Below are 13,564 nucleotides of genomic sequence, written 5' to 3' on the forward strand. Positions count from 1 at the left end.
CCAGGGGTACAGGTCTGTGAATCACCAGGTTTACACACTTCACAGCACTCACCAAATCACATACCCTCCCCAATGTCCATAATCCCACCCCCTTCTCCCAAACCCCCTCCCCCCGGCAACCCTCAGTTTGTTTTGTGAGATTAAGAGTCACTTATGGTTTGTCTCCCTCCCAATCCCATCTTGTTTCATTTATTCTTCTACCCACTTAAGCCTCCATGTTGCATCACCACTTCCTCATATCAGGGAGATCATATGATAGTTGTCTTTCTCTGCTTGACTTATTTCGCTAAGCATGATACGCTCTAGTTCCATCCATGTTGTTGCAAATGGCAAGATTTCATTTCTTTTGATGGCTGCATAGTATTCCATTGTGTATATATACCACATCTTCTTGATCCATTCATCTGTTGATGGACATCTAGGTTCTTTCCATAGTTTGGCTATTGTGGACATTGCTGCTATAAACATTCGGGTGCATGTGTCCCTTTGGATCACTACATTTGTATCTTTAGGGTAAATACCCAATAGTGCAATTGCTGGGTCATAGGGCAGTTCTATTTTCAACATTTTGAGGAACCTCCATGCTGTTTTCCAGAGTGGCTGCACCAGCTTGCATTCCCACCAACAGTGTAGGAGGGTTCCCCTTTCTCCGCATCCTCGCCAGCATCTGTCATTTCCTGACTTGTTGATTTTAGCCATTCTGACTGGTGTGAGGTGATATCTCATTGTGGTTTTGATTTGTATTTCCCTGATGCCGAGTGATATGGAGCACTTTTTCATGTGTCTGTTCGCCATCTGGATGTCTTCTTTGCAGAAATGTCTGTTCATGTCCTCTGCCCATTTCTTGATTGGATTATTTGTTCTTTGGGTGTTGAGTTTGCTAAGTTCTTTAAAGCTATCTAAAAAAATTAGAAATCACATTGCCCCCAAGTTTCCTTGACAAAACGTGGAGTAAAAAAACCCCTCCCACATCAGGTGATGTTAATGAGAGATTTCTGATTTGCATAATACACACAGCTGGATAAAAAGTAAAATATCTACTAAATTATTTGGATGTCTGAGTTGTGTGGTTAAAGGAAAGACTTATTAATTTTATTATTATTTCATGAAATATTGCTTCAGCATAGTTCCAGGGTAAGCTTTTGAGAAAGCTACCATGGAGAAAACACAGGCTCGGCTTCCAACAGCAGCATGAATGTGACAACCAGAGCCAAGAATAGAAAGTGGTCATTGCAGGAACAGGCCTGTGATCTTGTGCTAGGAGAGTACGGATATAGAAGAGTTCGCTTCTGAGGGGCAAGAGGAGGAAAATACACAAAGCAGGTGCAGTCCGAGCTGGGCCTTTGCAGAAAAGTAGAGTTCCGATATGAGAAAATGACAGGGGCAGAGAAAGGCTAACAAAATCAGAACGGGCCCAGTTACAGCTCAGGACGGGGGGTTGGGGGGGGGAGCCAAGCCAAAGGGAGCCAGCATGAGGGGTCTAAGTGGGCTTCCATGCAAAGGGTACAAAGGAGAATGACCGGAAATACATTTGGAAAGAAGCAGATGGTTAAGGACTTAGGCAAACTAAAGAATGTGACCAAAACCGTGAGATGTCTCAAAATTTCACTGAGACCCAGGCTCTGATATCCAGTTGTAAAAACACTTTATTCATTAACGTGTTGAAGATAACGGAGGTTTAGCTCAATGTGAGAGAACTGATATGTTCTCATTTGGAGACTGTTTCAAGAGAAAGAAATTAGTAAATAGGTGCATGGTTTCAACTGTCTGATAAAGAACTATTAAAATATTTGGGTTTTTAGTTCCAGTTTCTCAAAACCTCTGCATTTCTGTATGTTTAATTGCATTTTATGCTATGTAGATAGCCCAGTAAAAAACAAATTTCTCCTCTACATTTTTTAAAGATTTTGTTTATTTGATAGAGATCACAAGTAGGCAGAGAGGCAGAGAGAGAGAAGAGGGGAAGCAGGCTCCCCGCTGAGCAGAGAGCCCAATGCAGGGCTGGATCCCAGGACCCTGAGATCATGACCTGAGCCAAAGGCAGAGGATTTAACCCACTGAGCCACACAGGCGCCCCCTCTCTTCTACATTTTTAATTGAATTCACTTTTAGAAACTACCAGACATCAGGCTCTCTGTATGCTACACTTCCACACCTGATTAGTAAGGGGGAAATCAGTCAAGTACCAGGTGTTTTGGGAAGATGATGCCCAACATCTTGATTAATGTGAATTGTTCACCTAACTTCTAACTGCCCGAAGTTTCTTTAGACTCAGACTTACACATAATTTTGTTTTCTAAATATGTTAGGTAGACTTAGACTTAATCCAGTATATGCGTATGGTCTCTAGATTTGGTTTTCTTTCTTTTCCTATTTCTTATCAATTATTATTTGTTTGCACTTAAATCTACAGCACTTGTACAGGCTTTCCAAATGAGATATCTATTCACCTACTCAAGATGAAAAACTCTCCTTAAATTTATTTCTAGCCTTGTTCCTTTCCTCTTGTTATATTATTTTATATTCTGGACACATCTCAAATTTCCCAAGAGAGGAATAGAACTAGAAATTGCATCAGGTACAATCAAAGTTCACAACAAAAAGATTGAGTATTTTGAAATTTAAATAGGATGGTTCTGCTATAATAGCTATTTTGATGCATTGTGACATTGCTTTTGGCTGAAAATTGTTTTAATCTAGTAAAAGTAAATTGATTTAAAATTAGTGTATATTAAATAAAGCTTGTTTTTGAAAATAGTATATTGAGATTTTCCAGTTGATGGTATTAAAGTGTTTCATTCAATATTATCTTGAAAAATATTAGCAATAGTGTTGATTGGATTACAATCAAAAAGTGTGGCAGATATCTTAGAAAAGTATAGATATCTTAGAATCATTAAGTGACTATCAAAAATGCTAATCAAAAAGTGTGGCAGCTTTCCTTTGTTTACAACTAGTTGACTAATCTGACTCATTATGATCATACAGTTTAATTTGCTTTATTAATGTTCATAATTTATATCATAATCCTATCTCCTTTATAGTTTTTAAGTTATTCTTTTAAAAAGTTCTTAAGTTAACACTATATACACCATCTGGGTTTCTTTTACATAGAAAATATCAAACATTATAACTATCATTCTGTCTCCTCAAATCTACTATGGGTTACTGGTAATTCATCCGTGACTCGTTATTTAACAATATTCAAGCCTTTTTCTATATAGCTAGTCCCAATTTAACAATCCCAATACCCGTTAAGTTATTGACTGACATTTCTTCCTTATTTCTCTGTTCTGAGAAAGCAATCTTGCTAACACTGCAAAAGATATTGTAACAATTCCTGTTGGCTTTAGAGACTCTGTCGTCCCTAAAAGAAGTAGAAACTGGGGAAAAGCCAAAACCTTTGCAAGACTTGACCCTGATTACCCTGATGGTGGATTTCCTGTCCTCAATGGTTTCCCTCACAATGTTTGTATTTTCCCCTTCATTTGGATGTATTGATTTTATTAAAATGCCACCAGATTAAGAGTCATTTTGTTTGTGTACATCCCTTGAGGGAAAGTATAGATATCTTAGAATCATTAAATGCCTATCAATGATTCACCCACAGTGTAAATCTCTCCAACTGCTTAAGAAACTCCTGATTGAACACAGGTGATTTTATAGTAGAGAGAGACTCAAAGTGTTTTTGTATCCTAGAACATATCTAGAATTGGAAAGAAAATCAAGGAAAATTCATTATCGAGGGCTAGGCATGCTCAAAGACACTAGGGAGCGGCAATTGTCAGGAAAACCCTGCAGAAAATGTTGCGGGTATGACAAATAAAATCACAAGATGAGGAAGAGAAAGTAACTGAACTCCTGCTTTATCTCACTCCTCATGGTCACGGTTATGAGTGGAGTCTCCGTAACGGAACCCATTATTTGCAAATACAGAAGCTGAGATTGTTTAGATCTACTCCAGAACGAGCTAGGATTCCAAATCCTGTCAGTATGAACGAAGCTCATGCTCTTAAATTCTGACCATGTGGCAGAAGACATAATAGTAATTTTTAAAATTTGCCTAGAGAAGCTTCTCTCCACAAAAAGAAGAGGAAATATTTGCTTTCTCTTCCATCTTCTGCATCAAAAGACCCCCCAATCTCCTCCGATCTGTAACCCCACTAACAATATTGTACTGTTCTCCCACTGTATTAGAAAACACAGAATTATAATGTTTCTATGGGAATATGGATTGTTTTATCCAAAAAAAAAATCAAACGTAAGGAATTATTGAAACAAGTCCCAATAGGAAATGAAGAAATGCCAAAGGGGAAACAAAGGTCTTCAAATTTAAAAACCTGCTGGGAAGAATTGCTAGAAATACATACAAACAAGCACAGAATTCTTCAAGCACTTCTTGAAACTATCTGTTCTAATATGCATCTTCACTTCTCAGGAGAAAAACACATTATTGGTTAATATGGAAAATAATTAAGGAATTTTCCCTTATGCCACTATTTCTCTCTACCCAAGTCTTTCTAAACTCCTTTCTCCATGAAACAGCCAAAATTCATACCTGCTTGTCCTTACTGTGAGACTATACAAAGGAACCACAAAAAGAACCAATAATAATGACAATAGTAATAGACTGGTTACATACTACTTAACTCAAACAATTGTTTGGTTTTGTTGTTGTTGTTGTTTTTCTACCTCTGTGTCCAAAATAATAATAATCAAGTACTTAGTGTTACCACAGCACCTTACTGGTTAAGGAAAAGAAAATGAAAGGCAGATTAAGAAATGTGGAGTTCTTGCTAGAGCTGTTTCATTATCCATGTCAATGAAGAAACGTATAATGATGCCTTTGGAGATCGAGGAGAGTTTCATTGATTGACTGTGGTGTTGACTCTTCCCACACCATGCAGCAAAGCCTACCAATCACCGGCCTGCAGAAAGCTCCGTGTCCACCGGCTCCTCGGGCAGCAGCTTTGGCAGTGGGTATAGCGTGGACAGTGAAGGAAGCAGCAGCACCGCAGGGGAGACTAATCTATTTCCTATTCCAAGGATGTAAGTGTGGGCTTTTTTCTTTTTTTTTTTCCCCCCACTACAAAGTTAACAGCATCATGAGTAAGCTTTTCTTAACACTTAACAGGAAATAACGAGATAATTATCCAGTTCTGACTCACTGTCCCCAATGCACTTCAACTGTTTATGCCTACATAGAAAATAGACTGTTCAGGAAAGACTGGATTAATTTAGTCAATTCTAAGGATGGACACTGGTCACTTCCAGGACTATTTCATCAGTGCAATCTGCATTTAATAGGGAAACTGCTACAATAACCATTAAGTTCAGCAGCAGTAGTCCGTTGATGCAGTAATTACATAATGATCAAACACAAATATTATTGGTGTCTGAGATAAACTTAGATTCATTTACTTTGAATTGGGAGAGACTTAAAATTTAAAGACACTCCCTAGTGTCTCTTTAAATTTTAAATATATCATTTTTGAAATAGATAACACATTGGGCTCCTCGTATAGACTCTTCAGTAATCTTTCCACAATCAAAATGGAATATTTTGAAGCATTTCCATATTTTCTAGAAAGAATATCCAGTAATACAGGGGTCCCCAGTAGATAGTCTTGGAATAAAAATCATTTGTAATCTGTTAATCCTCAAGTTATTGATACTGCAGATCGAATGCAAAACGGAAGCAGATTGTGTTTAGGATGTGTCAGAGTGGGCTTAGTCATGTTGATGGCAAAAGTTAGCGGCATCCAAGAGACATATGTAGGTTATGTCTGCTCCAGTATCAAAATCTAGACTTTCCAATCTTTCCTTCTCCTCCCAGGGAACAAGTTTTCCAGGTTTTGAAAAGCGTCATTGGGCCACCCATCTCCACCATCTTGGTCAGGGCAAAGCTAGCTTTGCAAGTTCTGTGAGCTAAAAATGGCCTTCACCTTTTTAAATGTTTTAGGGCAGTGGGGAAACAGAAGAATCGCATTTTATGACACATAAAAATTTAGGAAATTGTTATTTCAGCGTCCATAAGTCAAGTTTTATTGAAAAGCACACCCATTCACTAATGTGTTGCCTAATGTCGCTTCTGCCCTCTAGAGGCAGACGTGAGCTCAGGCCCCTTCAAACCATCTCCTATCTGGCTCCCTATGGAGTTTGCAGACCCCTGATCCCGGCACTTGTTAAAGGATCTTCGTTTTCTCCAATGTTGAGTGAAGCCATTTCTGGGAGTGGAATTCTAGTTCTCTTTGTTTTAATGTCAAGGTTCTTATAAATCTTTCCTTCTATGTCCAGAGTAGTCCCAATACTTAGATAATGGCTCACTCTATAAAAGCAAAATAATGGGGGAAAGGGATTTGTACACTGAAAAATGTGTTTATTTTATGATTTTTAAGTTATATTTTTCCTACTTCAACTGTTATGTTATTGGATCACCTGCCCATCTTTTTTTTTTTTTTTTTTTTTTTTTTTTTTAGTAAGACTTGGGCTATGGATTCAATATTATTTATATTTAATCAGTTCTTTTTTATTGGACATTACTTCTAAAAGAAGTCTGATCTCATTAGTCCTCTTTCTCTGATGATCCTGTATGAAGAGAATTTCAGCAAATTCATTACATATCTCTTGCTAGGCTGTGAATATCACATGAGTTAGTAATTTTTTTAACCACACATCGCTTAATATCCCTCCAATTTATCCATACATTTCAAATAATTAAACACTCATGATAAAGTTATAACTTCCAGAGAAAAAGTGTGTTATTTCCTCAGTATCTGAATATCTGAAGTGGAATTAGATTATTTATTTTTTTACATACATACCACATTCCAATTTTGTTTTTCCCATTTTCCTCAAAGCCTTTCAAAACTGCCTCAGGCACACCATTGTTTTGCTGTATAAGCACAAAGAAAATTCTAGTTTCCAAAGCAATATTTGGTATATCTTTTATATACCCATTTGTGTCTAACACAATTACTGCTTAAGTTAACATAAGAGTTCAATAACTATTGGTGATTGATTAACAAATAGAAGTTATAAAATGTGTAGTCCACATGTTCTGAGCTGAAGATTATTTCCTGGGAATTCAGAAAAATTACACCCTTCATATAACCCACAGTCATGTTTCCTTTGTACTTCATTTAGCTTCAAGATGCTGCAGAAGTACCTGTAAGATCTTAGAAATGCCTCTTGTACACATTTATCTGTGCATCTAACGTTAGAATCAGTTTTCATTGGGAAAAATGACTGCAGCTGAATACCAGATACCATTAAAATTCAAAACCTAGGACTTAAGGTCAAATAAAAAATTACCCAAATTTTACTATTACTAAAAATTTTAATTATTTTGTCAAAATTGGACATACATAGAAGAGTGATTTTTTAGTACTCTCATGTGTTAGATGAACTCTCCTAAAATGCTTCTTCTTTCCATTTGAGTTTGACTCAGTAATAGGACGTTTGGTTCCCTCTGTTAGTCATAGTGTCTTGCTCACTGTAAGACTGCTACTGTGTTGTTAAGCTTTTCTCTCTGATCAGAACAGAGCAGACAGAGCGAGCTCTACTTTAAATTTACCATCCACTTGTATTGAATCTCATTGAAACAATTACACAGATTTAAGTTTCTTTTATTGCTTAATCAAGACTATTTTGGCATATATTCAGAGGCAGACCATGTCTATATGTATATAAGTATATCCATGATTTCTAACATTTTTGTGTGTCCTTCACACTTGATAAGAATTTGTGTTTAAACCTCTGACCTAGAATTGTCATAATGGAAAAATGTAATGGCTTTCAAGATAAAATAATTTCTGAGTTTATATCTACTCCTCTTTCATTATGTGCAGAACCATCTCTATAGAATGGTAAGAGAATCTTTAGAGCCATTTTCAACTGAGATGTGATTGCATTCTTAAGAAAAAAATACGATTACATTCTCAGAAAATTCAGCAAAGCAAATATTTTTGTGAAAGTAAGAATTAATTGTTAGCAAATCTTTCTATGTTAGAATTATTATCTAGAAAGTAAAGTATCAAAAAAAAAGAAAGTATAGTATCAAGGCATTCTTTTGTTCAAACACCCTTTTTAAAACTTAGGTGTTTTTGTTTCATTGTTTTAAAACATCTTATATAAGTATGTATAAAGGCAACTCCAAAATCTTTTCTATGCCTGTAGCTTTTTCTCTTATTGAAAAAATAAGAAGTGTTTGGGCTGTTACATTATCAATATTCTGAACACACAGTGCCCAGAGTATCATGAATTCTTCATTGATTTGCCCTTCTTGAAAGTTCGAGGCTGAAACTAAAGGAGTAGTAGAATCTGGTTGAATTCTAAAGCCATTATGTTCATACCTACCTATTAATATTTTCTATTTATTGAATTTTATGTTGTTTTAGGCACTGTGTTAAGTAATGTATATAAATTTTCCATGTGATTTTCTCCTACCCAAAAGCTAGCTAGTGTTTCTATCTTTATATTACAAAAGGAGAAATAGATTCACCAGATTGAGTAGATTTGCCTTAGATGACACATAGTATGAAATAGCAAAGCCAGAGGCAGAGACCAGGAAGTCTGACTTCAAAAGCCAATATGCTACACACAGTTGAAACCAGACGGGATCTGAAATTCACTAAGTGAAATAAAAATCTGTGTTATTACAATATTTTCTTTTAAGTTATTTAATTCAACATTTCCCTTCTACCAAAGGGTCTATAAAAGTCATCATAACATAAAGACATAAAAACTCTCCTCAGTTCTTAAGTTAAAAATGAAAAAAACAGCAATACCATAATTCTCTCTTTTTTTTTAGACTTTATTTATTTATTTGACAGAGAGAGAGAGAGATCACAAGTAGGCAGAGAGGCAGGCAGAGAGAGAGAGGGGGAAGAAGGCTCCCTGCTGAGCACAGAGCCTGATGAGGGGCTCGATCCCAGGACCCTGAGATCATGACTGGGCGAAAGGCAGAGGCTTAACCCACTGAGCCACCCAGGCGCCCCAATGCCATAATTCTCAAAAACAAAATTTGAAAATTTCATGATAGTCTGACCTTTGATGAATGAGTCAACGAACAAGACACTGAATTTTGAGGTATTATATTCAGACTAAGTATGAAAAAGAAACAAGCCCCTATTTTAAAATTAACATGATACAAAGCAATTTATGGCCATTCAAGTAATTTATTGCAGGTGTGAATATATAATGTTACTCTATTTTTTGGGAACTTGGTCTTCTCATTTGCATTTAAGAGAGCATAACTAAATGTGTAAACTTGTATTTTCTTTTAAACAGAGGAAAGATGGGGCAGAATGGGCAAGAGCCTGTAAAGCAGCCAGGAGTAGGAGTGGGACTAGCAGACACGGAGGGTAAGTTAAAACGTATAATTATTTTATACATTGTATACATGTATACATATATAATTATTTTATACATGGATTTTTGTTAACTCTACATGTTACACTCTGAGTGTTTGATGTGTTTTCTTTGAATACAAATGTGAATTTGTAAGTGCTAATGGCAACAACACTAGGAAAATGACCCCGTTCTCTATGTTATCTAGTAGATTAGAATTATCTTGTAATTTTATTTAAAAATTTCCCAATTTCTTGATTTACATTTAACATTTAAATACTTTGGTGTACTAAAAATTTAAAAGAGAAAGAAAAGTGAGAAGGATGACGGGGGGAGACTCAGAAGACTCTCAGGGAAATCTCATTGAGATTTAAAAAAATTTTTTGTTAAAATACCATACAAATAGAAAATAAATCATGAAACTTCACTTAAAATGGAAATTCTTAAATGTATGGAGCTCAATAGAAACTAATGGCATAAAAATCAATTTACAGGAAAAAAATGACTAACTTCTAAAGTAAAAACCCAATTTGATTACAAAATGCAAGAAAATCTTGAACTTTGGGAGATATTCAGGACCTGTAAGGTATACAATGACTAGCTTATCTTTCATAATATTGTGATAAGATCTGACAACACTATTAACCTCCTTAGATTGCATAACCTCTCAGTAATTTCAACTCTCTTAATTACTTTATACTATTCTAAGTACTTTCATATATTATCTCATTTAATTCTTAAAATTACCCATGAAGGTAAATAATACCATATACTGGTTTTTACATAAGAAGAAACGGAGGTGGAAATATCACAGAAGATAAGAACAAGTAACCTGAACCCAAGCAAATTATGCCAAATCACCTGCTATTAAAAGGAATGATTAATGGCATGGTATCACAAAAACACAAGATGAAGAAATAGGAAACCCAGATTTGGATTTCAAATCTGGTCCTGCTATCTAACTGGTGACCTGATCTGTCTTCAGAAACCTCATCTGGCAAATATTGGATGCCAGTGACAGCTAGGTTTCTTGTGGATTAGTATATACCACATTTTTCTGATTCTACTAAAACTTTTTCTTTAGATTCATTCAAAGACTGTATTATCTGCTGCTGTTTTCCCCAGGGTTCCACCGTTAATCTACCCATCATTTTATACACTCAGTACGTAAACTCAGCAATTCTCATCTATATGTTGATTAGGTCCAAATTTACCCTCCAGACTCCCTGGAATTCAGCCTCCCATAGTTCATGTCTGCCAGGCACTTGCATCCAACCAACAAAATGGAAACCACTCTGAATATTTAAAATAGGGGAAGTTGATGGCTGGCAATGGTTACCCACTCATAGTCTCCCTGAGAAACCGGGCGGTGTAATAACAGACCTACTGAGGTGGCAGAAAGAAGTGACTATCCTGAGAGCTGAAACCAGGGCAAGCCTGAATTGCAGGGAGCAGGGAACAAGGAAGAGAAACAGCAAATACCAGAAATACATTTGGAGATAGGTGAGGATGGGGAGAAATATCCTGGTTACTTCCTTCTTCCCATTCTCCAATCTCTGCCAGTGCTGCCTGATCAAATCCCACTGGAAGCCCAACTGCCAGGCGAGCCAGGGAAACAGCCAAGGAGACAGCTACCCTGATAGGAGAGCGGGGGCAAGCCGGAGAATGCACCCAAGGGCCCAGAGGTGCAGGGCCAGTGCAGAATCTTGCCTGAAAATCCCATGGAAGAATCAGATTACATACGTCCTGACTTAATTCACCCTCTTCCAGATTTTGTGTCCTTCTCCTCCTGTGCTCTTCTACCACTAACCAAATCTGCGCCTGTTTAAACCATAATTTGCACATTTTGTTCTTCAATTTGAGTGTATGTTTTTATGCCTGTCTCCTCCATAAAGTTGAACATTTAGCCTAGAGCTTTGGTTTAGTCATCCTGGTTGCCCAGCACTTGGCAGAAAGCTTTACCCATAGCGTTGCTTCTGGAATGTTTGTTGAACTCCTATATGCCATCTTCAGGGACTTTGGTTAATATTGAATCAACTGTGCATCTTGGATCTTTTCAAGCAGCAAGAGCACAGTACAATGTTCCATTGATTCTTTTCTCTTTTCATTTCCCTCATGGTTTTTAAATCATTTCCTTTGACTACATAAAACTTTTCATGTCTTGGTTTAAAAAAAGAAGAATGTTTGTTGAGTGAATGAATAAATGATATAATAATATATGAAAATAATGCCCATTGATTTTTATATGACTCTAGAATTCAGGTAATTAGAGAAACAATTAATGTGCACTTTTTTCAAAGTCAAATTACTTAATTTTAATTTTAATGTTCACTGATATCTTGGAACACTGAAAAAATAAAATTAAATCAAAAAAAGAAATTAAAAAGGAAAAAAGTTTATTGATGAAATTATCTTATTATAAATGTTAATAACTGTCAATGAATAAGAATTGTTCAGCCTAATACTTCTTTCTTCTTTCCCATCACTCCTACAAGTATAAGCCAGTCATACGCTATTTTATATTTTATTTAAACTTGTGAGTCCATATGTTTATATTTTAGTGAACTGACTCTTATCAATATTTAATCTCAGATTTAGTTATTGAGCAGAGGGCTGGAGGTTGAGGATGAGGATAAGATAGAATACATAATGTAATGTGAATCATTTATAGTTATGTGCCCTTTCAGTAGCAATATTTTGGACAGATTATTTTTGACCGAGTGACTTCTGAAGTTTGGACAATAAGCAAATTTATAATTTATTATCTATATGAAGTTGGGCATGAAAATATCCAACTGCAAGAGATATAAAAAAGATTGCTAATAGGGGCACCTGGGTGGGTCTGTCGTTAAGTGTCTGCCTTCAGCTCAGGTCATGATCCCAGGATCCTGGGATTGAGCCCCACATTGGGCTCCCTGCTCAGCAGGAAGCTTGCTTCTCCCTCTCTCTCTCCCTACTTGTGTTCCTCTCTCACTGTCTCTTTCTCTCTGCCAAATAAATAAAATATTTTAAGAGAGAGAGAGAGTGCTAATAATGTGAAGAAGAAATCTTCAGTAAGTATTTAAGCTTTACAAATAATTTTAAATTTAAAAGAATACGTAGAGGGCACCTGGGTGGCTTAGTCGGTTAAGCATCTGACTCTTGATTTCTACTCAGGTCATGATCTCAGGGTTGTGAAATCGAGCCCTGTGTCAGGTTCTGCATTCAGTGGGGAGTCTGCTTGAGATTCTCTCTCTCCCTCTGTCCTGCAATGTCTACATGTGTGCTCTCTCTCAAAATAAATAACTCCTAAAAAAAAAAAAAAGAACAGAGAGTGGGGAGAAAATTATTAAATCATATAGGATTTTAATTACTCTGAGCAAATAAAAAGAAAAGATCAATTTAATATACAAGATTTTGCTTTGTTCCCATAGAAATATAGAATCAGCTCTTGTGCTGTAATCCAGGTATATTTATGATATACATTTTGTTCTGACCAATTCAGAGGATTGCTTTCCTTTCCTTTTGTTGTCAGGCAACATATTTAGCCAATACATAGCCAAACAAACAAAACAGAATTCAGTCAGTTTGGTTTTACTCATAATGTTCAGTTTCATGACTGGATTTTTTCCTCCTTTAAATTCTTCATCAGGGTACCAGAAAAGTTGTGTCTTAGTAACTACTAAGGTTTTTTTGAATGTGCCACTTCCCCTTGAGTCTTTCGTGTTACGCATTTAAGTACTTTGTTTTACGCACACCTTGGTCCACTCTAAGGAAAACTGATCTACAAAGATATGCGTACTTTAAATCAAGAGTATATCATAGATTTTAAGTAATCACCCTTGTACAGTTTATTTTTATAACATTTTTATTTTTGTTTTAGAATTAAACTATACAGAATACAAAAAGTAATGTTTTATGGGGTTCAAATTTTATGTGGAACATGTTATAGAAATTTTTTTAATAGTTGTGTCCTTGTTCTATTTATTGAGTAAATCTATTTATTCTGCATTCTGATTTTTTAAAAAAATCATTTTCCACTTAGTCATTTTCTCCAATAATGTTGCATCTTCCCTATCGCACTGACTCATAAATTTTAATCTCATGCTGATTAATCTCATGCTCTGTGTGTCAGAATATGAGATCAATCAGAGTTTCTGGAGTTCCAACCCAAATTGTAGTAAAAAAATGGTAGCACTCCTGTGGACTGCCTCTGCTAATAACTGGTTGAACT

General features: G+C 36.0%; 1 protein-coding gene across 1 annotated transcript in view; it reads left to right on the top strand.

Moving 5' to 3' along the window:
* Positions 1-13,564, top strand: part of PCLO (piccolo presynaptic cytomatrix protein) — a 408,965-nt gene that overhangs the window by 359,621 nt on the left and 35,780 nt on the right. The window contains exons 22-23 of the mRNA XM_059396945.1: positions 4,908-5,049; positions 9,292-9,365. Of these exons, the coding sequence (XP_059252928.1) occupies positions 4,908-5,049; positions 9,292-9,365 (216 nt within the window). The remainder of the gene's footprint in view (positions 1-4,907; positions 5,050-9,291; positions 9,366-13,564) is intronic.

Source organism: Mustela nigripes, chromosome 4, assembly GCF_022355385.1.
Source record: "Mustela nigripes isolate SB6536 chromosome 4, MUSNIG.SB6536, whole genome shotgun sequence".
Lineage (NCBI taxonomy): Eukaryota > Metazoa > Chordata > Mammalia > Carnivora > Mustelidae > Mustela > Mustela nigripes.